The sequence below is a fragment of the Phalacrocorax carbo genome, chromosome 26 (assembly GCF_963921805.1).
Source record: "Phalacrocorax carbo chromosome 26, bPhaCar2.1, whole genome shotgun sequence".
NCBI lineage: Eukaryota > Metazoa > Chordata > Aves > Suliformes > Phalacrocoracidae > Phalacrocorax > Phalacrocorax carbo.
The window spans coordinates 1,432,184-1,454,530 of record NC_087538.1 but is presented as its reverse complement, the minus strand read 5'-3'; the positions used below and the strand labels follow the sequence as shown (position 1 = coordinate 1,454,530).

At 52.4% G+C, this 22,347-nt stretch overlaps 2 protein-coding genes across 2 annotated transcripts; one reads left to right on the top strand and one right to left on the bottom strand.

Annotated features, from left to right (window-relative positions):
* Window positions 1-9,781: 9,781 nt before the first annotated feature.
* LOC135317553 (olfactory receptor 14C36-like) lies at window positions 9,782-10,977 on the top strand. Its single transcript, XM_064473837.1, has one exon. The coding sequence runs from the start codon at window positions 9,782-9,784 to the stop codon at window positions 10,739-10,741; it is 960 nt and encodes a 319-aa protein (XP_064329907.1). The 3' UTR covers window positions 10,742-10,977.
* A 5,668-nt stretch (window positions 10,978-16,645) lies between these two features.
* LOC135317461 (olfactory receptor 14A16-like) lies at window positions 16,646-17,455 on the bottom strand. The gene has a single exon (XM_064473754.1). The coding sequence runs from the start codon at window positions 17,453-17,455 to the stop codon at window positions 16,646-16,648; it is 810 nt and encodes a 269-aa protein (XP_064329824.1).
* Between the last annotated feature and the right edge of the window lie 4,892 nt (window positions 17,456-22,347).

Genomic DNA, 22,347 nt, shown 5'->3' with positions numbered 1-22,347 from the left:
GGCAAGCTTTTATTATCCGTTGTTACTGTGTTTGGAGATGAGGGCGTGCTAAGGCAGCAGGAAAGGCTTAGTCTGGCCAGTCACAAGAGACTTGCTTTTCAGACTTAGCCAAAAGAAAACGGGTACGTCGAGGAAGAAGTTCCCCTCTAGCCCGCGGGGGATTTGCTGCTGCACAGGTTGAATGTGAGCCTGCTTTCCAGCACTTTCTCCTGTGACTGTTTTTTGCAGAAAGAGAGGCAGGAGGGACCAGGCGCTGCATATACTGATGTCCTGGATGGTTGTGTTGTTTGCTGAGTCAGTCTTCCAGATCAGAGGAGCAAGAGGTAAAGCCTGAAGGTTTTACAGGCAGCATTGTCTTGGCAGGAACCTTGCGAGCGCCAGCAGACACAACCACTGCGGGCACAAGAGGAGACCTCCGAGAAGTGGGCAGCTTGGGCGTCTGCTCAGCAGGTCTTGGCTGAGCTTGTTCCCTTGGTCTTTAATAGCCTTTGCTATTCAAGTGAGAATAGCAGTGAGAGCGAGTGAGTCAGGAGGAGAAGGTAACACCTGAGAATTTTAACAAGATAATAAACAATGCTTGGGCCAGAGAGGAGGCTATTAGCAATGACTGCCCCATTGACAGGAACCTCCTAAAAGAATACAAATCAGTAGAACTTCAAGGACTGACAGTGGGAACATCCTGCTACAAAGAAGGGTGTGAAGGGAAGGCCCCAACTCAGTCAGCAGTGATCAAAGGGAACTTCTGGCCCCAGAAGGCCCTGAAAAACTGCACATTTGCCCACGCAGAGTCACTGGGGGAAAGGTAATTCCAACAGCGGGAGATAGTGACCCCCGACTCAACTGAGGGATGAAAGGGCTGACCCCCATCCCACTCCTCTTGAGCATGCGCAGTGAATTAAAATCACACTGTACCTTTAAACTTAAGCGGCGGAGATAGAGACCCATGGAAGAAGGGGGTGCCCAGCCAGGTCAATGATTATGTATTAGAGAGGTGCGGTGTGTTAACTTCCATGTATGAATGTCAGAAAGGAACTATGGCAGGTGTGCACGCTTGGAGGAATCATCCCCTGTTCGTTACATTTACATGAATGTTAATAATGGGAGATAAACTAACTGACTGACCCACAACTGTGTATTACTGACAGCTGCTTCCAGTTGGTTCTTTGACTCAAGGCTTACCTGGCCCACATCACTGTTGGATCCTGCGGAGATGAGCGTGCCGTTCTCGTCCTTCAGGAAGCTGCTATGAGACCAATAGGCTAGATCAGAAGCAAAGCTTTTCCTGTGCCCTGGGTTCCTAGGGTCATCTACGCTTGTGCTGTCGGTGTTCACAGAAATCACACACCTACTTCCTGCATCCCTCTCTCTCTGTGTATTAACATTACAATTGTAGTATCAAACTACCAGCGATCGGGCTTTCACTAATAAGTCGTGGTCTAGTCTGGGTTTAAACCAAGTTCAACGCAAGGCACACCACACCGATGGCTGCTGTGGGATAAGCCTGCTCTTGAGCCATGCCGGGTGATGCACAGCCCAGGAGTGAGTGACCTGAACCAACAGGCACATCAGGCACCGTCACCTGCATTTTTCCCTCTGCCTCACGTATGGGTCACCCACACAGCTCAGTGCATTGGAAAACGCTTTTTATTTGAGGAACAGCTGTAATTCAGAAGGAACCGCAGAACATTTCTCTCTGAGCATCTCAAAGGCACTCATTATCGTGACTGCTTTGGTGAGAACAGCATTCCTGCGATGGAAACCTGCAAGTTTTGCACAGAAGACAAAAGTACCAACAACATAAGAAACAAATGCTATCTTACGACGAGAAATTCTATTCTTCCATTGCATTTTCCGACTGGCCTAGGCTAAGAGGTTACAAGCATTGCTTAACAACTCACAAGAGGCTATGGGTTGGCTTCTGCCTGGAGCTTGCTTCTTCCCCACCAGAAGCTATTTATGGTTGGTGTCATGGTTTCAGCTGGGATAGAGTTAATTTTCTTCACTCTAGCTGGTATAGTGCTGTGCTTTGAAATTAGCATGGAAAAAAACCTGTTGAGATAACACACAGATGTTTAGGCTGTTGCTGGGCAGCGCTGATACTAGTCAAGGACATGTCTAGCCTCCCATGCTCTGCTGGGTGCACAAGAAGCCGGGAGGGGAGGGGGCACAGCTAAGAGAGTGGATTCAAACTGACCAAAGGGATATTCCATATCATGTAACGTCATGCCCAGTATGCTAGCTGGGAGGGGCTGGCCGGGGGAGGGAGGGGGCAATCGCGGCTCGGGGACGGGCAGCGTCGGTCGGCGGGTGGTGAGCGGTTGTATCGTTCGTGTTTCTGCGTTTTTGTTCCCTGTTTTCCCTTTCCTTCCTTCCCCCTTTTATTATATTAACATTACTGTCATTATTATCATAATCATTTATCATCATCATTCTATTGTAGTTATTAAACTGTGCTTATCTCAACCCACAAGTTCTTTTGCTCGTCCGATTCTCTTCCCCATCCCACAGGGGTGGGGGGGGGGTGAGCGAGCGGCTGCGTGGTGTTCAGTTGCCAGCTGAGGCTGAACCACGACAGTCTATTTTTGGTGCCCAACGTGGGGCGAGAAGGGTTTGAGATAATAACAGTTGCTGGTCACAGCATTGATTAATCTGCTCGCAGTATTAGCTTGTCCAGTCTTTACCATGCTGATTGTAAAGTACATGTTAAAACTTGCTGTTGGTTCTGTCAGCTGGCTGTGCTCTGCAGTGATTAGAGATATTTTGCCTAGGAGACTTGTTATTAAAACACTGGCCTTGACTGTTATCAGTTATTTAGGTTTTGCATGGAAGCCGTTACTGTACTACAGCTACCACCTCATGGAGGCAATTAGCAATTATACCTCCTCCTCTGAGGAGTTTTTTATGGAGGAAATACAGAATGGCACCGTAGCTAATATCTTATGTAATGTCTCCTCCCTCATTACAACAACTTTTCAGTATCTTGAACATCCTTGTGTAGTTAAGATACATCTGTTGATATTGCTTTGGCAAGTGGTATCAGATCTGTCTAAGGTTAGTAAGCAAGTTAAGAATATAATCCAGAGATCTGTCCCAAGGCTCGATAGCTATGCGTGGCAGGGTATGTGGGAAAGTATGGGCAAATGCCTAAGACGGTGGGCACCCCCTGTGGTGTGGGACTTCACCCCTGAACAAGTGCAGAATCCTGAAAAATTAGTAGAACATTTGGAGGAAATATGTTGTCACCCTGGCAATTCCAGAGACATACAGATCACTGCCATGTGCTGGGGTCTGGCTTATGCCTATCGAGCCCTATTTAACACTAATCAGTACCCCCAAGGGAAAGAGAAGGGAACTACTCCAACCCCAGCGACAAGCACTGCGGCCACCCAAACCGCCGTGACAGAGACTGCAGCTACTCCAACCCCGGTGACAAACACTGCGGCCACCCAACCCGCCGCGACAGATACTGCAGCTACTCCAACCCCGGTGATGAGCACTGCGGCCACCCAACCCGCCGTGACAGGGAATGCAGCTACTCCAACCCCGGTGATGAGCACTGCGGCCACCCAACCCGCCGCGACAGAGACTGCAGCTACTCCAACCCCGGTGATGAGCACGGTGGCCACTCAAACCCCCACGACAGGCACTGCAGCTACTCAAACCCCAGGGCCAAGCGTTGCAGCTGAACCAGAGGACCAACCTGTGCCAGTATCAGTCGCCCCTATACGCAAGAAGAAATCATGGAAGAGAAAGTCAACTCGTTTAGAAAGAGATTACGATGAACCAGGGCCATCACGAGAAGAGGAGGAGGAGGAGGAACCATGTGTACAAGAAACGGAAACTACCCGATCTCTATCCTTGAGTGAGTTGCGGGATATACGGAAAGATTTCGGGCGTCATTCAGGTGAGCACGTTATCACCTGGCTGCTCCGATGCTGGGATAATGGGGCCAGTAGTTTGGAATTAGAGGGGAAGGAAGCCAAACAACTGGGATCCCTCTCTAGGGAAGGGGGCATTGATAAAGCAATTGGAAAAGGAACACAAGCCCTCAGCCTCTGGAGGCGGCTCCTGGCCGCGGTGAGAGAGAGGTATCCCTTCAAAGAAGATATTGTATTTCGCCTAGGAAAATGGACAACCATGGAGAAAGGCGTTCAGCATCTAAGGGAATTAGCCGTGCTTGAGGTGGTTTATGGTGACCTGGACGATCAACGGTCCTCCAAAGATCCAGATGAAGCCGAGTGCACACGACCCATGTGGCGGAAGTTTGTACGGAGCGCACCATCCTCGTATGCAAACTCATTGGCAGTGATGTCCTGGAAAGATGACGAGACACCAACGGTGGCTGAGTTGATTGATAGACTCCGGGAATATGAAGCGAATCTCTCTTCCTCGCTCGTCTCTGCTGTTGAGAAACTGTCCCGAGAGTTCCAGCAACTCAAAGAAGATATGTCCTACTCCCCACCAGTACGGACCAGTATCTCAGCCATTAGGAGTAATTGTCCCTTGGCTCAAGAGAAGGGATACACACGACGGGGCACCCTATGGTTTTACCTGCGTGATCACGGAGAGGACATGAAGAAGTGGGATGGAAAACCTACCTCAGCCTTAGAGGCACGGGTACGTGAGCTGCAAGGGAGAACAATTACTCAGGGGAGTTTCTCCAGGAGAGCTGCTGCCCCAGTTTCCTGTAAGCAATTCTCCAGACAGAGGAGCAGAAGTGCTGATGGCCTGACTGATCTTAACAGAGACACCCGTGATTCATATCTACCGGAAGTGAGTGATGAATACTATGATCAGGACTAGGGGGGCCCTGCCTCCAGCCAGGTGGAGGAGAGGGATAACCGGGTTTACTGGACTGTGTGGATCCGATGGCCTGGCACATCTGACCCACAGGAATATAGAGCTTTAGTGGACACCGGTGCACAGTGTACCTTAATGCCATCAAACTATATAGGGGCAGAACCCATCAGCATTGCTGGAGTGACGGGGGGATCCCAAGAGCTAACTGTATTGGAGGCTGAAGTGAGCCTAACTGGCAATGAGTGGCAGAAGCACCCCATTGTGACTGGCCCCGAGGCTCCCTGCATCCTTGGCATAGACTATCTCAGGAGAGGGTATTTCAAGGACCCAAAAGGTTACAAGTGGGCTTTTGGTGTAGCCGCCTTGGAGACGGCGGAAATTAAACAGCTGTCTACTTTGCCTGGCCTCTCGAAGGACCCTTCTGTTGTGGGGTTGCTGAAGGTCAAAGAACAACAGGTGCCGATCGCCACCACAACAGTGCACCGACGGCAATATCGCACCAACAGAGACTCTCTGATCCCTATCCACGGGCTCATTCGTCGACTGGAGAGCCAAGGAGTCATCAGTAAAACCCACTCACCCTTTAACAGTCCCATATGGCCAGTCCGGAAGTCTAATGGAGAGTGGAGGCTAACGGTAGACTATCGTGGCCTGAATGAAGTCACTCCACCGTTGAGTGCTGCTGTGCCAGACATGCTAGAACTTCAATACGAACTGGAGTCCAAGGCAGCCAAGTGGTATGCCACAATCGATATCGCTAATGCATTCTTCTCAATCCCTCTGGCAGCAGAGTGCAGGCCACAGTTTGCTTTTACTTGGAGGGGGGTCCAGTACACCTGGAATCGACTGCCCCAGGGGTGGAAACACAGCCCTACCATTTGCCATGGACTGATCCATAATGCTTTGGAACAAGGTGGAGCTCCCGAACACCTACAATACATTGATGACATCATCGTGTGGGGCAATACAGCAGAAGAAGTTTTTGAGAAAGGGAAGGAAATAGTTCAAATCCTCCTGAAAGCTGGTTTCGCCATAAAACAAAGTAAAGTTAAGGGACCTGCACGAGAAATCCAGTTCTTGGGAATAAAATGGCAAGATGGTCGTCGTCAGATCCCCATGGATGTGATCAACAAAATAACAGCCATGTCTCCACCAACCAGCAAAAAGGAAACACAAGCTTTCTTGGGCGTTGTGGGTTTTTGGAGGATGCATATTCCACACTACAGCCTGATCGTAAGCCCCCTCCATCAAGTGACCCGGAAAAAGAATGATTTCAAATGGGGCCCTGAACAACAACAAGCCTTTGAACAGATTAAACGGGAAATAGTCCATGCAGTAGCTCTTGGGCCAGTCCGGGCAGGACAAGATATTAAAAATGTGCTCTACACCGCAGCCGGGGAGAATGGCCCTACCTGGAGCCTCTGGCAGAAAGCACCAGGGGAGACCCGGGGTCGACCCCTAGGGTTTTGGAGTCGGGGATACAGAGGGTCTGAAGCCCGCCATACTCCAACTGAAAAAGAGATATTGGCAGCATATGAAGGGGTCCGAGCTGCTTCAGAAGTGGTTGGTACTGAAGCACAGTTGCTCCTGGCACCCCGACTGCCAGTGCTGGGCTGGATGTTCAAAGGAAATGTCCCCTCTACACACCATGCAACTGATGCTACGTGGAGTAAATGGGTTGCACTGATCACCCAGCGGGCTCGAGTAGGAAACCCCAGTCGCCCAGGAATCTTGGAAGTGATTATGGACTGGCCAGAAGGCAAAGACTTTGGAATATCACCAGAGGAGGAGGTGACACGTGCTGAAGAAGCCCCACTGTATAACACACTGCCAGAAGATGAGAAGCAATATGCCCTGTTTACTGATGGGTCCTGTCGCCTTGTGGGGAAGCACCGGAGATGGAAGGCTGCTGTATGGAGTCCTACACGACAAGTAGCAGAAACTGCTGAAGGAGAAGGTGAATCGAGCCAGTTTGCAGAAGTAAAGGCCATCCAGCTGGCATTAGACATCGCTGAACGGGAAAAGTGGCCAGTGCTCTATCTCTGTACTGACTCCTGGATGGTGGCAAATGCCCTGTGGGGGTGGCTGCAGCAGTGGAAGCAAAGCAACTGGCAGCACAGAGGCAAACCCATCTGGGCTGCCGCACTGTGGCAAGATATTGCTGCCCGGGTAGAGAACCTGGTTGTAAAGGTACGGCATGTGGATGCTCACGTCCCCAAGAGTCGGGCCACTGAAGAGCATTGAAACAACCGGCAGGTAGATCAGGCTGCCAAGATTGAAGTGGCTGAGGTGGGTCTGGACTGGCAGCATAAGGGTGAACTATTTCTAGCTCGGTGGGCCCATGACACCTCAGGCCATCAAGGGAGAGATGCAACATACAGGTGGGCTCGTGATCGAGGAGTGGACTTGACCATGGACGTTATTGCGCAGGTTATCCACGAATGTGAAACATGTGCCGCAATCAAGCAAGCGAAGCGGGTAAAGCCTCTGTGGTATGGGGGACGATGGCTGAAATATAAATATGGGGAGGCCTGGCAAATCGACTATATCACACTCCCACAGACCCGCCAAGGCAAGCGCCATGTTCTCACCATGGTAGAAGCAACCACCGGCTGGCTGGAAACATCTCCTGTCCCCCACGCCACTGCCCGGAACACTATCCTGGGTCTCGAAAAACAAGTCCTGTGGCGACATGGCACCCCAGAGAGAATTGAGTCAGATAATGGGACTCATTTCCGAAACAACCTTATAGACACCTGGGCCAAAGAGCACGGCATTGAGTGGGTGTATCACATCCCCTATCACGCACCAGCCTCTGGGAAAATCGAAAGATACAATGGACTATTAAAGATGACACTGAGAGCAATGGGGGGTGGAACATTTAAACACTGGGATACACATTTAGCAAAAGCCACCTGGTTAGTCAACACAAGGGGATCTGCCAGGCGAGCTGGCCCGGCCCAATCAGAATCCTTACGTACTGTGGAAGGGGATAGAGTCCCTGTAGTGCACATAAAAAATATGCTGGGCAAGACAGTCTGGGTTATTCCTGCTTCCAGCAGAGGCAAACCCACTCGTGGGATTGCGTTTGCTCGAGGACCTGGGTGCACTTGGTGGGTGATGCGGGAGGATGGAGGAGTTCGGTGTGTACCCCAGGGGGATTTAATTTTGGGTGAAAACAGCCAATGAACTGAATAATATGCTGTTAATTGTAATATGATGTTGTATGTCATCACTACTATGGTTGCATCAGTGGAATGTTATCATGGTGGGAATCTCCCAATTAATGATAATAGCAAATGAACTTTCAATGGAACCGAGCAAAGTGCAGCAGTGAGAGAACACGAACTACCAGTGCAGCGGTGATGGAACAAGGACTGACATGCAACAACCTGACCCCACGCACACCGCCGCACCGAAGGACCCTTACAAGAGATGAAATCCAAAGTCATGGACTAAATGAACTCAATGGACATTTCACAGGCATTCTACAGGGGTGTTCCATAAACTAGTGGAATGATAAATGAAAATCTGTATCTATATATATATATATATATATATTGTTAAAGGATAAGAAGATGGATAAGGATTATTGAAGTTGTACTGAATAGTATGGGACCTGAGCCTGATGTCAATGATATGGAATAAGGGGTGGATACTGTCATGGTTTCAGCTGGGATAGAGTTAATTTTCTTCACTCTAGCTGGTATAGTGCTGTGCTTTGAAATTAGCATGGAAAAAAAACCTGTTGAGATAACACACAGATGTTTAGGCTGTTGCTGGGCAGCGCTGATACTAGTCAAGGACATGTCTGGCCTCCCATGCTCTGCTGGGTGCACAAGAAGCCGGGAGGGGAGGGGGCACAGCTAAGAGAGTGGATTCAAACTGACCAAAGGGATATTCCATATCATGTAACGTCATGCCCAGTATGCTAGCTGGGAGGGGCTGGCCGGGGGAGGGAGGGAGCAATCGTGGCTCGGGGACGGGCAGCGTCGGTCGGCGGGTGGTGAGCGGTTGTATCGTTCGTGTTTCTGCGTTTTTGTTCCCTGTTTTCCCTTTCCTTCCTTTTCCCTTTTATTATATTAACATTACTGTCATTATTATCATAATCATTTATCATCATCATTCTATTGTAGTTATTAAACTGTGCTTATCTCAACCCACAAGTTCTTTTGCTCGTCCGATTCTCTTCCCCATCCCACAGGGGTGGGGGGGGGTGAGCGAGCGACTGCGTGGTGTTCAGTTGCCAGCTGAGGCTGAACCACGACACTTGGGAGGTGCTGCTGGGCTGCAGGATGCCCTCCAGCAGGGCAAAGCTCTCCCAGGGCATCTCTGTGTCATGCGAGAGCCCCATGGGGAAGGTGCCTCGCGGCTACAGCCATGGAAATGCTGCTGGGTGGCTGTGAGTGGGCAGCTGTAATGAGCCCTCTGTGTCCCTGGCTGGGAGGGCAGAGCTGAGATCTCCTCAGGTACAATGGGGTTTGGAGGGGTTTGGAGATCTGCACTAAGGGACAGTCCCTTTGCCTCTTGGGACCCACAAGATTTCCCCTGCAGTGCAGCAGAAATGCCAGGGGTTTCTGCACCCAAAGCACCCCTCAGCTGTGGTGGGGCAACTGCAACAGAAGACACAAAACACAATCCTCTCAGCTCTGCTCTGCACTCAGGTGAGTTGGGAGCGACAATGCTGAAAAGCTATTTGATATCAGGAGTCAATTTATACTGAGATCACCCCCCGTTCCTATTTACCTGTTGCTGTAGGGCTGGGATGACTCCTGCAGAGCCCACAGCAGAGCCTCCTGCTCCCTGGGGCACTCTCCCTCCGCCAGCACCAACCTGAGCTCACTAAAGGTCTCCCTGAAAAGTGAAAGGCAGTTGGGGGCGTTTCTGTAAGAAACACAACAGGTTTTTTCTCAAAGAAATCTGTCCTAACTTCTCACTTCCTTTACCTCCCTGTTCAGTGCTCCACACCCAGATGCAGCAGATGTCCAACAGCAGCTCCATCACCCACTTCCTCCTCCTGGCGTTCACAGAGACGCGGGAGCTGCAGCTCCTGCACTTCTGGCTCTCCCTGGCCATCTACCTGGCTGCCCTCCTGGGCAACGGGCTCATCGTCACCGCCATCGCCTGCGACCACCGCCTCCACACCCCCATGTACTTCTTCCTCCTCAACCTCTCCCTCCTCGACCTGGGCTCCATCTCCACCACTCTCCCCAAATCCATGGCCAATTCCCTCGGGGACACCAGGGACATCTCCTACATGGGATGTGCTGCACAAGCCTTTCTATTTGTCTTTTTGATGTCAGCAGAGTTTTTTCTCCTCACGGTGATGGCCTACGACCGCTACGTGGCCATCTGCACACCCCTGCACTACGGGACCCTGCTGGGCAGCAGGGCTTGTGCCCACATGGCAGCAGCTGCCTGGGCCGGTGGGTTTCTCAATGCTCTGCTGCACACGGCCAGTACATTTTCACTGCCCCTCTGCCATGGCAATGCCCTGGGGCAGTTCTTCTGTGAAATCCCCCAGATCCTCAAGCTCTCCTGCTCAGGCACCTACCTCAGGGAAGTCGGGATTCTTGTCGTTAGTGCCTGTTTAGTGTTTGGCTGTTTTGTTTTCATCCTTTTCTCCTATGTGCAGATCTTCAGGGCTGTGCTGAGGCTCCCCTCTGAGCAGGGACGGCACAAAGCCTTTTCCACGTGCCTCCCTCACCTGGCCGTGGTCTCCCTGTATATTGGCACTGGCACATTTGCCTACCTGAAGCCCCCCTCCATCTCCTCCCCATCCCTGGACCTGGTGTTGGCAGTGCTGTACTCGGTGGTGCCTCCAGCAGTGAACCCCCTCATCTACAGCATGAGGAACCAGGAGCTCAAGCAGCCCATTAAGCAAGTGATTTCATGGATATTTGTCACTATCAATAAACTTTCCATCACTCTCCAAAAATGACATTTAGTGTATCCCAATGAAGACCTTTACTTTGTTTACTGATTTATTTTTTTTTAGCTCTACCTGTTCTATTATTTATTGTTGTTACGTTCCTACATAATCGATTGTATTCATCTTACCCTCCTTATAAATGAACCTATCCCTGTCTATTACCTCAAACCTGTATTGATGTTTTTTGTAACGCCTTTTCAGAGCTGACACTCTCACAGCATCTCTGTAAGAAAATGATGCCTCCATCAGGCAGGACCTCAAGATTTGGCTGTTCTTCCAAAGCTGATGTCAACAACAGGCCCAGGAATTTCCCCCCAAAGGGCCTGAGCAGAAAGCTCATCGTCACCTTGGTGGCTGTTAGAGATCAAGGGTTGGGTTTAGGACACATGCCTTGATGTCAATTGACAGAGGAGGCGGTGCATGCTCACTGAGACACTGCCATACTGCGCCGTCCCAGCGCGCGGCAGGGCACAGGCATCCTCCAGGAGAGGAATGTGGAGCTGCCTGCAGCGCCCGCAACACGTGCATGGACCGTGTCACTGCCTGGAGCCCCACAAAGTGAGAGATCGCCCAAGGGGGAGTCAACCATAGGGAAAGCACTAAATCAACGTGCAAGACACAAAATTATCTTTCTTAATGCAGTAGGTATGATGGAAATGTTGAGAAGATTAAAAAAAACCAAAGCAACAAGGAAATAGAATGAAAGATGTAGAGAGGAGGAAGTGTCCTCTTGCAACTTGAAGCTTCAGACACTGTTGATGTTGCTATCCTCCTTGCTTTGTTCTGTCTTGTTTTAATATCCTGATCTGTGGGGGGATTTCGTGTACTGCCTTTGTTTGCAAAGGCAAGTGATCCCAGGATTGGGCTGGGATGCAGTTACAGGGACACGGGCACGTGGTGCCAGTGTAGGTGCCCTGGGACCCTCTGCCCAGGCTCCAGCTGCCACTTCCGAGGGCCTCTTGTCTCCAGCAGGTCCCCTGTGACAGCTGCCAGTGCCAGGCATGGGCTGCAGAGACACTGGCTCCTCCAGAGGCAGCGCTGGACACTCACAGTCAGACAGCGGAGCGCTGCCTGGAAACCAGAGAATTTCTGACACGTGTTTCAAAGGATGAGCACGACCGCCTCAGCTGAAACAGCTGAATACTTGCAATGAAATGTCAGTGTTTCCCCATGGTTTCTCGAAATGAGGAGTTTTCAGGATGTGCATTAATAGCAAGAGCAGAGCTATTGACCTTCCACTAGACTTGCATTGTCAGTGCTCTGTCTATTAGGCTGTGCATTTCATCTCCCTCATCTTTCACGCATTCCCACCTGTCCTACCTAAACTGACCACGTCTGACATCACCTTTCCAGCAGCCCATCTGCACAGAAACGCTTGCAATTGCTCTCCAGATTTCCCTTCCCCTCACTCTTTGCTCATTCAGGCACCTCTCAAATACACAGTTGCTGCTTTGAGCAGAAGGGAGTTAAAGGCTGCCTGTTGTTCCATAGTCTTTCTAAATGTGTCTTTACCCAACTCTTTAATTGTGTTTTTTTATCATATCTTTTCTGTCAAAAACATTTCCTGCATGATTTTGCCTTGTGGAAGGTGAACCTCATTTGTGGCAGGTTTTACTTGGCATACAATTGAGGGGTGGGTTTTACTTCAATGGTGAACCTTATCGGTTTTACTTTGTTTGTTCAAAAAATAAGAACCATCCCCCTTTGCCTGTGTGCAGCCAGTTCTCAAAGGAAAGCAGGTGGGAGCTGGTATGAAGGAGCTGCAACACCCAGCTGCAGAGACCAGTGGAGCAGTCTGATGTAAGGAAAAGCAGCACAAGACGCAGGTGCCTGACGAGAGACATGCTGGGGCTGGGGAGGTGCGGTGGGAGGTTGTCCTTACTGTGTCAGACCTGAAGGGACAGCTTCCCTGACCAGTCCAGGTCTCCCTAGGAGAGACCCTGGGTCAGTATCTATTGGAGAGTGCTGCCATTGCCTCTTCTCTAAACTGAAAAATATTAATCTACACCCTTTAAAATAAAAAGTCCTTTTTATTAGAAGCTCCTTGAAACCTTTCTCCATAAGTCACCAGGAAACTTCTCTAATTAACTGTACAAGACTTGAAGAAAATTAGAGGAAGAAATAGAGCTCGTTTGGGCTTTCTTTCTTTTAATGAGCCCCATCGCGTCTTTGGTGCCGAGTCCTTCAACCTTGGGACTGAGAGGAGATTGCGCAAACCTTTCCTTAAGTTAAAGTCAGAAAAAAACCCTGAAGTGTCTTGAAGCAGGACTGAGTCCCTCTGAGGAGGGCCATTGCTGAGACAGGCTCCCCAGGGACTCGTTAGGGCAGATAACTGGAAGCCGTGACTCCAGGGAGGCCAAGGTAATGTGCCGGCAGCTCGGATGCTGGGGAAACCCTGGCTTTGCCTCATGAAGCAGAAGGGCCAAGCTCTGAGCCCCAGCCCCGGGGAAGGCAGACCCTGTCCCTCACACAGCGCTCAGGGCCCTTCCTGGGGCAGGGGGCTGTGGGGTGTGTGATGGTGAGTGAAGGACAAGGGTACGGCAGTGCCCAGCCTCACTGGGGTGTGCGAGGAGGCGAGGAGGCCCCCGTGCCTGAGGACAACGTGTCTCCTCATAGGCCTTGCTGGCAGAGACACTTGCCAGAGCCACGGGGACAAAGCCTTGGGTTCTCCTGGCAGCTTCCAGCCTTGCCAGCGCTCTTTGCCTTCTCTACCAGAGCTTGCCCTGTGCTGTCCCACAGCCGATGCTTCTTCCCTGCACACTGGAGACACCCCCCTCGCTTCCCCACCTTGCTCTCACCTGCCATTGCCATACAGTCACTGACGTCTGTCTGTCCTCACGCTCTGTTCTGTGAGACACAGAGAGGGACTGATCCCATCCTCCTTCGGGAGGACTTCATGTACCACAGCACGACCCTTTGAGGGACATCTCTTCCCCCTCATGGCCACTTCCCACCTCCCAGGCTGCCCTGCGTGGCAGTGCTGCTCTCTCCTGCTCTTCCCTCCCTCCAAGGAAAGCTCCACCACTGGGAAACCACCCTTCAAGCAGGCGTCCCAGCGCGGCAGCCTTCCCGTGGCCTTTCCCCTGAGCACCAGAAGTAACCTCACCGTCATCCCCGCAGGCTGCCGCCCTTCAGCTTCTCCATAGACACGGCCAAGCTGCGTGCCTGCTGCTGCCCCATCAGGCCCCCGGGCAGCAGAGACACGACACCCAGAACAGAAGCCCCCTTCGTGCAGTGAGCCCGGCTCCTTCGGCAGAGGGGATCTCACGGTCGCTGTGCCAGCCAGGTGCCTCCTGCCGGCCTCTCGGAGACGCTGGCAGGTGTCAGCTTACAAGCCCATACCCCAGCCATGGGTCAAGGGCTGACCCACCGGCTCTTTCAGAAAGAAGTGACCTCACAGTCCCTTTCCCAGCCACGGTCCTGCTCTTGGCCTGTCACCTCCAGAGGCACAAGTGACCTCACAGACCCCTTCACAGCCTTTGGCTTCCTCCTGGATTGGGAGTTCCCGAGACACAAATGACCACACAAGATGTACCCAACCGTCACCCTCCTTGTGGCCCTGTAGCCCAGGACCTGAGCAGATAAAAGTAAGCTTGGTTCATCAAATTTATCAGAGGGATTTCCTACCAATACTTTGAGTGGAAAAAGGTTCCTCAGAGGAACTGCTGTATTTATACTGGTGCGATTTATATCACTAGTTCTGGCTCTCTAATCTTTCTTCTTCCTCTGTTTCTTCTGTCTTCAAACAGCTCTCCCAAGACAAGACAGTCATTGAATGTGAGTATTACTGGGGTTGGAAAGATACCTGAATGCCATTGTGCTGGGTGTCGCTCAGATGGAGTCACGTTCTCCAATAACAGCCCATATACTGCTGTGCTACAAACTCCTGGCTAGAACAGTGTTGATCACACTAGAGTTGACTATGTGAGATGGATCAAGGTCTTCCTGTAACTTGGCATCATCCACAAGGAGTTGAAAATGTGTTTTGTCCCATCATACAGAGGGATACTAAAAAGGTTCCACATGGGGGTCAAGGGCTGGTCACTGAGGGAAGCAACCAGTAAGTGTCTGCCAGGAGGACTTTGTACCATGGATGATATTTGACCCTCATCATTCAGCCAACTTCCCACCCACCACATACTCCACTTCTTCAGTCCAGCTGTCAACAAGCTGTCAAGTGTGTCCCTGCCCCCATCCTTTCTGCCCCACAGGCTGTAGGTGAGAGGATTGAGCAGGGGCGGGGATGGTGTTGGAAAAGGGCATCGTCAGACTGTCTCGGGGGGCTGTTCTGGGCATCACTTAGACAACGATGAGAGAGGCTGTAGAAAAGAGTGGCACTAGCGAGGTGAGAGGAGCAGGCGGAGAAGGCCGCCTGCGTGCCCAGCTGGGCAGGAGGGCTGCCCCAGGGTGGCAGCGCTGGTGCACACAAGGGATGCCGGCGTGAACAGAAACTGGGAGACTGGGCCTAAGCACCAGGTTCTGAAAGCAGAGAGCAGGAGTGTCATGGTTTCACTGCAGGAGAGTTCCAGCACTGGGGCAAAAACCACAGAAGAAATGGTCCAGTACATCAGGGCAACAAACCTTCATCCAGCCCAGGCACTCTGCAGCCCCTCGTGCCAAACTTGCTCCCCAGCACGGCAGGAGGGAATTGGCCCAGGGGCTCCTCAGGCAGCTCCTGCTGCCCCAGGGACAGGGCAGCCTGCCCCAACCGGGCACCTGCACCAAAGGATGTCTCTCTCCATGCCTTATGGGCACACACACAGTGCCCTGCTCCTCTCCCAGCACATCCCATCTCCCCACAAGATGCCTTTTCCCAGCTAAGCACACCTGTGCTGGCCTGGCCGCCCATTCCTGCACCCTGCCCCCATACTCCCCACAGCCCCGAGCTGGCGGTGCTGCTCTGCAGAGAAAGTGGGCTGTGGTTCACTGAGGGTAAGACAAATCACCCACCAGGCTCCTTTCCCTGCCCCTCCTGTGTCCCCTGGGCTTGCTGAGCTCCTGTTTGCCACTTCACACCCAGATCTAGAGTGTTGTTTCTGGGCGACACCGTGCTGGACAGGCTGGTGCTCGGTGGGGTCCATTCACTGCCAAGTCCCTGGCACACGCTGTCCCTCCCTGCACATCCCCTCTGCTCTCCTGGCAGCTCCCAAGTCCCTCCAGAAAAGCATTCACCTGCCATCAGCCCTGTCACATGCTCCAGAGCCCCAGGAGGGTCAGTCAGAGACCATTCACCACCTGCATGGGTGCTGGCCACCAACAAGCAGCACCTGAACCAGCCCTCAGTCCCTTGAAGGTCATACTGGGACCATGACCTCATCACACTGAGCCCATGGAGAGCAAGCAAAACAATGAACCGATTCCTTGGGCATGCTCTTGAGAGCATTCTTGGGCCTGCTCTTGAGAGCAACTCTGGAAGAAGACATAAGCCTTCAGGTACTGCACTCAGGAGATGCCCTTTCCTGATGGAAACGGTGTTGTGGTGTTATGTGCCTTCCTGAACGCACAGCACTAGAACACAGCAGGACCGTGACCAATCTCCAAGAGCACTCAGGCCTTACACCCGCTCAGCAGCTCAGGAGGAGAGTGTGGACGTGGGAAGAGAGCAGCTCTGAAAAGACCAAGAGCTGCTGCTCCCTGGCAGTGCTGCTGTGCCAGGACTCTTTTCCCCCCACCTATGTCCACAGGCACGGCCCCTGCAGCTTCATAGAGGTCTCAGAGGAAGGGTCTTGCACAAAAAAGTTGATGCAGAGTCCTTTTTTTTTCTGTTTAAATACACAGAGAGCACAGTTCCTCATTTACACAATCTCTGGGTCAAATTCAACAGTAGACAGTGAATTAGAAGTGGGATAGATAATAAAACTTCATTGTGCACTTGCACACACCCCGAAAATATTTCAAGGTAAAATAGGCTTGTCATGAGTTCCATTCTGAGTGCTGTGGAGAAGGCAACAAGCAGTTTCTTGCACCTGAAAAACATCCAGTGATCAGTTTCCCCACGGCATCCTTGAGCTCCTGGTTCCTCATGCTGTAGATGAGGGGGTTCACTGCTGGAGACACCACCGAGTACAGCACTGCCAACACCAGGTCCAGGGATGGGGAGGAGATGGAGGGGGGCTTCAGGTAGGCAAATGTGCCAGTGCCAATATACAAGGAGACCACGGCCAGGTGAGGGAGGCACGTGGAAAAGGCTTTGTGCCGTCCCTGCTCAGAGGGGAGCCTCAGCACAGCCCTGAAGATCTGCACATAGGAGAAAAGGATGAAAACAAAACAGCCAAACACTAAACAGGCACTAACGACAAGAATCCCGACTTCCCTGAGGTAGGTGTCTGAGCAGGAGAGCTTGAGGATCTGGGGGATTTCACAGAAGAACTGCCCCAGGGCATTGCCATGGCAGAGGGGGAGTGAAAATGTACTGGCCGTGTGCAGCAGAGCATTGAGAAACCCACCGGCCCAGGCAGCTGCTGCCATGTGGGCACAAGCTCTGCTGCCCAGCAGGGTCCCGTAGTGCAGGGGTGTGCAGATGGCCACGTAGCGGTCGTAGGCCATCACCGTGAGGAGAAAAAACTCTGCTGACATCAAAAAGACAAATAGAAAGGCTTGTGCAGCACATCCCATGTAGGAGATGTCCCTGGTGTCCCCGAGGGAATTGGCCATGGATTTGGGGAGAGTGGTGGAGATGGAGCCCAGGTCGAGGAGGGAGAGGTTGAGGAGGAAGAAGTACATGGGGGTGTGGAGGCGGTGGTCGCAGGCGATGGCGGTGACGATGAGCCCGTTGCCCAGGAGGGCAGCCAGGTAGATGGCCAGGGAGAGCCAGAAGTGCAGGAGCTGCAGCTCCCGCGTCTCTGTGAACGCCAGGAGGAGGAACAGGGTGATGGAGCTGCTGTTGGACATCTGCTGCCTCTGGGTGTGGGTCCTATAGGAAAAGACAAAGACAAGTTAAGACAGGTTTCTCTGAGCAAAAACTATGCCATTTCTTTTAGATCCTCCCACTGTGTCTCGCAAAACTTTTTATACCTCTGGGGAAAGTTTCATTCAGGTCCCTGACTTGAGCCTCACTGTGTGCTGGCTGAGCAGCCAGGACTCTGTGTGTGGCCTCTCGAGGAGTCATCCCTGCCCTGCTGCACAGGGTACGTGGGAATGTGGCGGGGGAACAGGCTGGATATTCAGCATTTGTCAGACAAAACCACGCCAATCGCAGAAGGGCTTGTTCTCATCTGCACTCCCAGAGATAAAGAATGTGGGCAGCAGAAAGGAGTTTTAGAGCATTTTTTTCCTACCTGCACACCATGACTGGTTCTCTGAAGTCAGAAGTTCCTGCATTTCTGCCACGCTTGGAGTCACCGACTGTGAGACCTGCCTAAGGGGCAAAGGGATTCAGTGTGGCTCTGGGCAAAGTGATGGGGCTTGTTCCCAAGTGCCCTGCTCTTACATCTTTTGGTTTTGGAGGACAGTCTCACTCCTGTGGTACTTTGAAAAGAAACCAGACACTGCTGAGAGCAGAGGGATCACTAAATGTCTCACCTTTTCTTAATGTATCTCAGCAAGGTCTCAGCACCTGCTTCTATACAAAGACACACATGGTTCATTTCACAAACCCAACAGCATTTCCTCAGCTGTAGCATCTCTGCGCTTCTCCATGGGACATACAGGTAACACCAAGATGCTATAGGAAAGATTTGCATCCTGGAGGGCAGCTCAGAGCTTGGAAGGACACCCCAAGGAGATGCCCAACTGTCCTGATGAAGAGAGCTCAGTCACAGGCACACAGCGCGTTCCCCAGCCACACAGACTGCTTTGCCCACAGCCCCACAGTTAGAGAAGAGCTTGGGCACCTCATTCCCATGGAGACACTTGCCTGGGAGGAATCTCAAGATCAGGGCCTGACTTGGCTGCTGCAACTCCCATGCCCTGAAGAGCCTGACAGCAAGAACTAGATAAGAGGAACAATATCACAGGCTAGTGCAGAAACAAGGATGAATGCAGTGATGGTCTGGCTCAGAGAGGCAGTGGAGAGACAGCCGAGCACTCAGGGAAGCGTTACCCTCACCCAGCTGTGCACGCCAGCTCCCAGACATCAACATTGCCCTCCTTCCCACAGCATTTCTCATTTTAATTTCCTCTCATTCCCTGATCATACCTCTGCTGTCTGGACATTTTCCTCCTCAGAGGTGTTTGTCTGTGCCATGTCTTCTCCCTGTCAGTGCTCACAGCCCCATCCCAACCTCTGTGCACTCACCTTGGCCCTACAGAAACCTGCCTGTTTGCAGGGCACTGCCTGGGCACATCTTCCTCTTTGCAGGTGGGAAAGGGCAGGTCAGGACAGCCCTGGTGGGGCCAGCAGAGGTGATGCTGGTGCAGTCCAAAGGCAGAGGAGTGGCTGAAGGCACTTCAGGAGGCTCCCAGTAGACATGCTGGTCACTCAGAGTTACAGCTCAGGAGACTCAGTAGTTGTTCAAACATTACAGCTCCTATTCTATTTCTCCCATCCCCCCATCATCTCACCCTTCCCCAAGTAGGAAATTGAAAACAGACCCTGGAAAGCTCCTTCTCTTTACATCAACCCCCACCTTGTCCTGACACACACAGCACCCTCTCAGCAGCAGAACCCTGCCCTGCCCCGCCGAGCACCGCTCCTTCCACCCACAGCCTGTCCCCACGGCCCCATGGGGAGCTCCCCGGGCAGGCTGGGCACTGACCCGGGGATGGAGCAGAGTCCCTGCCCCAGCACAGAGTCCCCTGGGGTGCAGGGACCCTGCTCTGAAGGACAGCCCTGGGCAGCCCTGGGTGCGCACCCACCTTCATCCCACTGCAGCCATCCCTGGCAGAAGGGAGGAGGGGGCTGGCTTGCCCCGTCCCTCGGATGGTGCAGCAGGGATACCCAGCTCCGCAGTATGACACCTCCTCTGCACTAGACAAACTGTGAGAGTCCACCTGAAAGACCCTAAAAGCTGTGGGAGGTGCCAACCTCAGGAGATCCCTCCAGCAACTGAATCTTCACTGGCCAACAACCAGAGACTTAATGTTTCAAATTCTGTGAAGATTTCTCCCCCAGTGAGATCTCAGCCATTCTTCCTCCCCAGACTGACTTCAGCCTCTCTCATTTATCATGTCTGCCCTCAGCCCTGCTGCGCTTGGCAGAGGAGCTGCTCCTGGGCAGAGCTGTCTCTCGGCAGCGCTGCCTCATTGCCAGCAGCTCCCTCCACGCCAGGAGCCCAGCCCAGCTCGGCAGCAGAGGCACAGCCCAAGGCAGCCCTTTCTCTGCCCCTCGGGGCTCCCTCCAGGTGTCCCTGGGGCTCCGGGGGAACCTGCTGTGAAACAGGCTGCAGGAATCCCTGATGCTCCCCCCCTCAGCTGGGGGGAGACACGGCTTTCCAGCACTGTTATTTCTCCTGTGAGGAAACGATTTGGGCACGACAATCACTTATATTGCCCCATCGTTAAACAGGACAGCAGGAAGGTGACAGGGAAGGATCTCCTTTCTCCAAACGGGCATGTGGTGTTCCATTGAAGAGCCAGAGCTGTGACATGGTTGCAGAGCTCAGCACAGCTCGTCTTCAAGGACAGCACCTTCCAAACTCAGCAAGGGTCCAGTTCCAAACTCAGTCTGAACTCGAAAGGCAACTCAAGGGCACCGTAAGGAGTGTTTCCTACTTCAGGAACACTTAAAGGAGAAGCCAGGCCTGCCCATATTTGTATTTCAGCCAGGGTGCATGCCAGGAGAAATCAATTTTAGCAAATCCTTCCATAGGATCATAGAACCATAGAATCAATAAGATTGGAAAAGACCTCTAGGATCATCAGGTTGAACCATCAGCCCAACACTACCATGTCTGCTAAACCATGACCTGAACTGCCACATCTACACATTGTTTGAACACCTTCAGGGATGGCGACTCCACCACCTCTCTGGGCAGCCTCTTCCAATATCTGACCACTCTTTCAGCAAAGAAAGTTTTCCTAATACCCAATTTAAATCTGCCCTGATGCATCTTGAAGCCGTTTCCTCTCGTTCTACACTAGTAACCTGAATGACCAACCCCCACCTCACTACAACCTCCTGTCAGGTACTTGTAGAGAGCGATAAGGTCTCCCCTCTGCCTCCTCTCCTCCAGGCCAAACAACCCCAGTTCCCTCAACCTCTCCTCATATGACCTGCTTGCTCTCCAGACCCTTCCCCAGATGCCCTGCCCTTCTGTGGACACGCTTTAGCACCTCAGTGTCCTTCTTGCACTGAGGGGCCCAAAACTGAACACAATATGCAAGGTGTGACCTCACCAGTGCCGAGCACAGGGGCACCATCCCTGCCCCGATCCTGCTGGCCACATTATTCCTGATACAAGCCCGGGTGCTGTTGGCCTCCTTGGCCACCTGGGCACTCCTCAGGTTGCAGGCAAGGCTTCCCTCGGGCAAGGAGGAGCTCTGGGCACGTGGAAGCATCAGCAGGGCAAACATAAGATCTGTTTCTTCTTGAAATGCTCTTTCATTCTCTGATGCCTGCTCTTATTTGCTCATTTCCATTTCTTTCTCCCGTTGCAGAAGACTTGAGGAACGAGAGCGCCTTTCTGGGAGAGCTGGTGTTTGGGGGTGGAGATACCGCTGAACTTTCCTGTGACAGCCAAGGCTCTCCTGTGTCTGGTTTCTGGTTTAAAGACGGTATCGGGACTCGTCCATCCTCCCGCATCACCCCCAAGTGCACCCGCATCCTCGAGCAAAAGCAGTGCCACGAATGGGTTTGCCTTTGCCTGAGGCAGGAAGAACCCAGACTGTTTTCCCAGAGGCTGGTGCGTGACAGGGGGTGTGATACACCCGCTCCGTGCCGTGCCCTTTGGCCCAGGTGTCTGTGAGGGTGTTTCAGAAATGAGTCCCGTTGTCTGACTCAGTTCTCTCTGGGGTGCCATGTCGCCACAGCCCTTGTTTTTCGAGCCCCAGGAGAGTGATCCGGGCGGTGGCGTGGGGCACGGGGTATGTTTCCCGCCAGCCGGGCGTTGCTTCCACCACTGTAAGCACATGGCGCTTGCCTTGGCGGCTCTGTGGGAGTGTGATATAGTCCATTGCCGGGCCTGCCCATATCTGTATTTCAGCCATGGTCCACGTCCGATGCTTCCCCACAAGGCGACAGGACCCATCAGTGAGCAGGGCACACTGCTGCTCATTTTCTGGCAGTTTGTTCCACAGTGGGGCCTCTTCAGCACGTGACACCCCCTCCTCTGGGGATATTCCAAGGTCTTTGCCCTCTGCCCAGTCCATGGCCACTTCCAGGATTCCTGGGCGACTGGGGTTTCCTATTCAAGCCCGCTGGGTGATCACTGCGACCCATTTACTCCATGTAGCACCACTCTGTGCTAATCCCACCTGGCACAGCTTGTGGTTCTCCCGAGTGCGGGGGGCTTTGAAGAGCTCTTGGCGCACAACGGGCACCCAGCCTCTGTTCGCACCATACCCGATCGTCGCTCATGGGCTCTTCCCTGAGCCTGTCACACACCTCCCTCCTGCATCCTTCTCTCCCTGCCCATTAACATTACAATTGCAACGTCAAACTACCAGCAATCAGGCTTTCACTAATAACTCACGGTCTAGTCTGGGTTTAAACCAAGTTCAAGAGCAAGGCACACCAC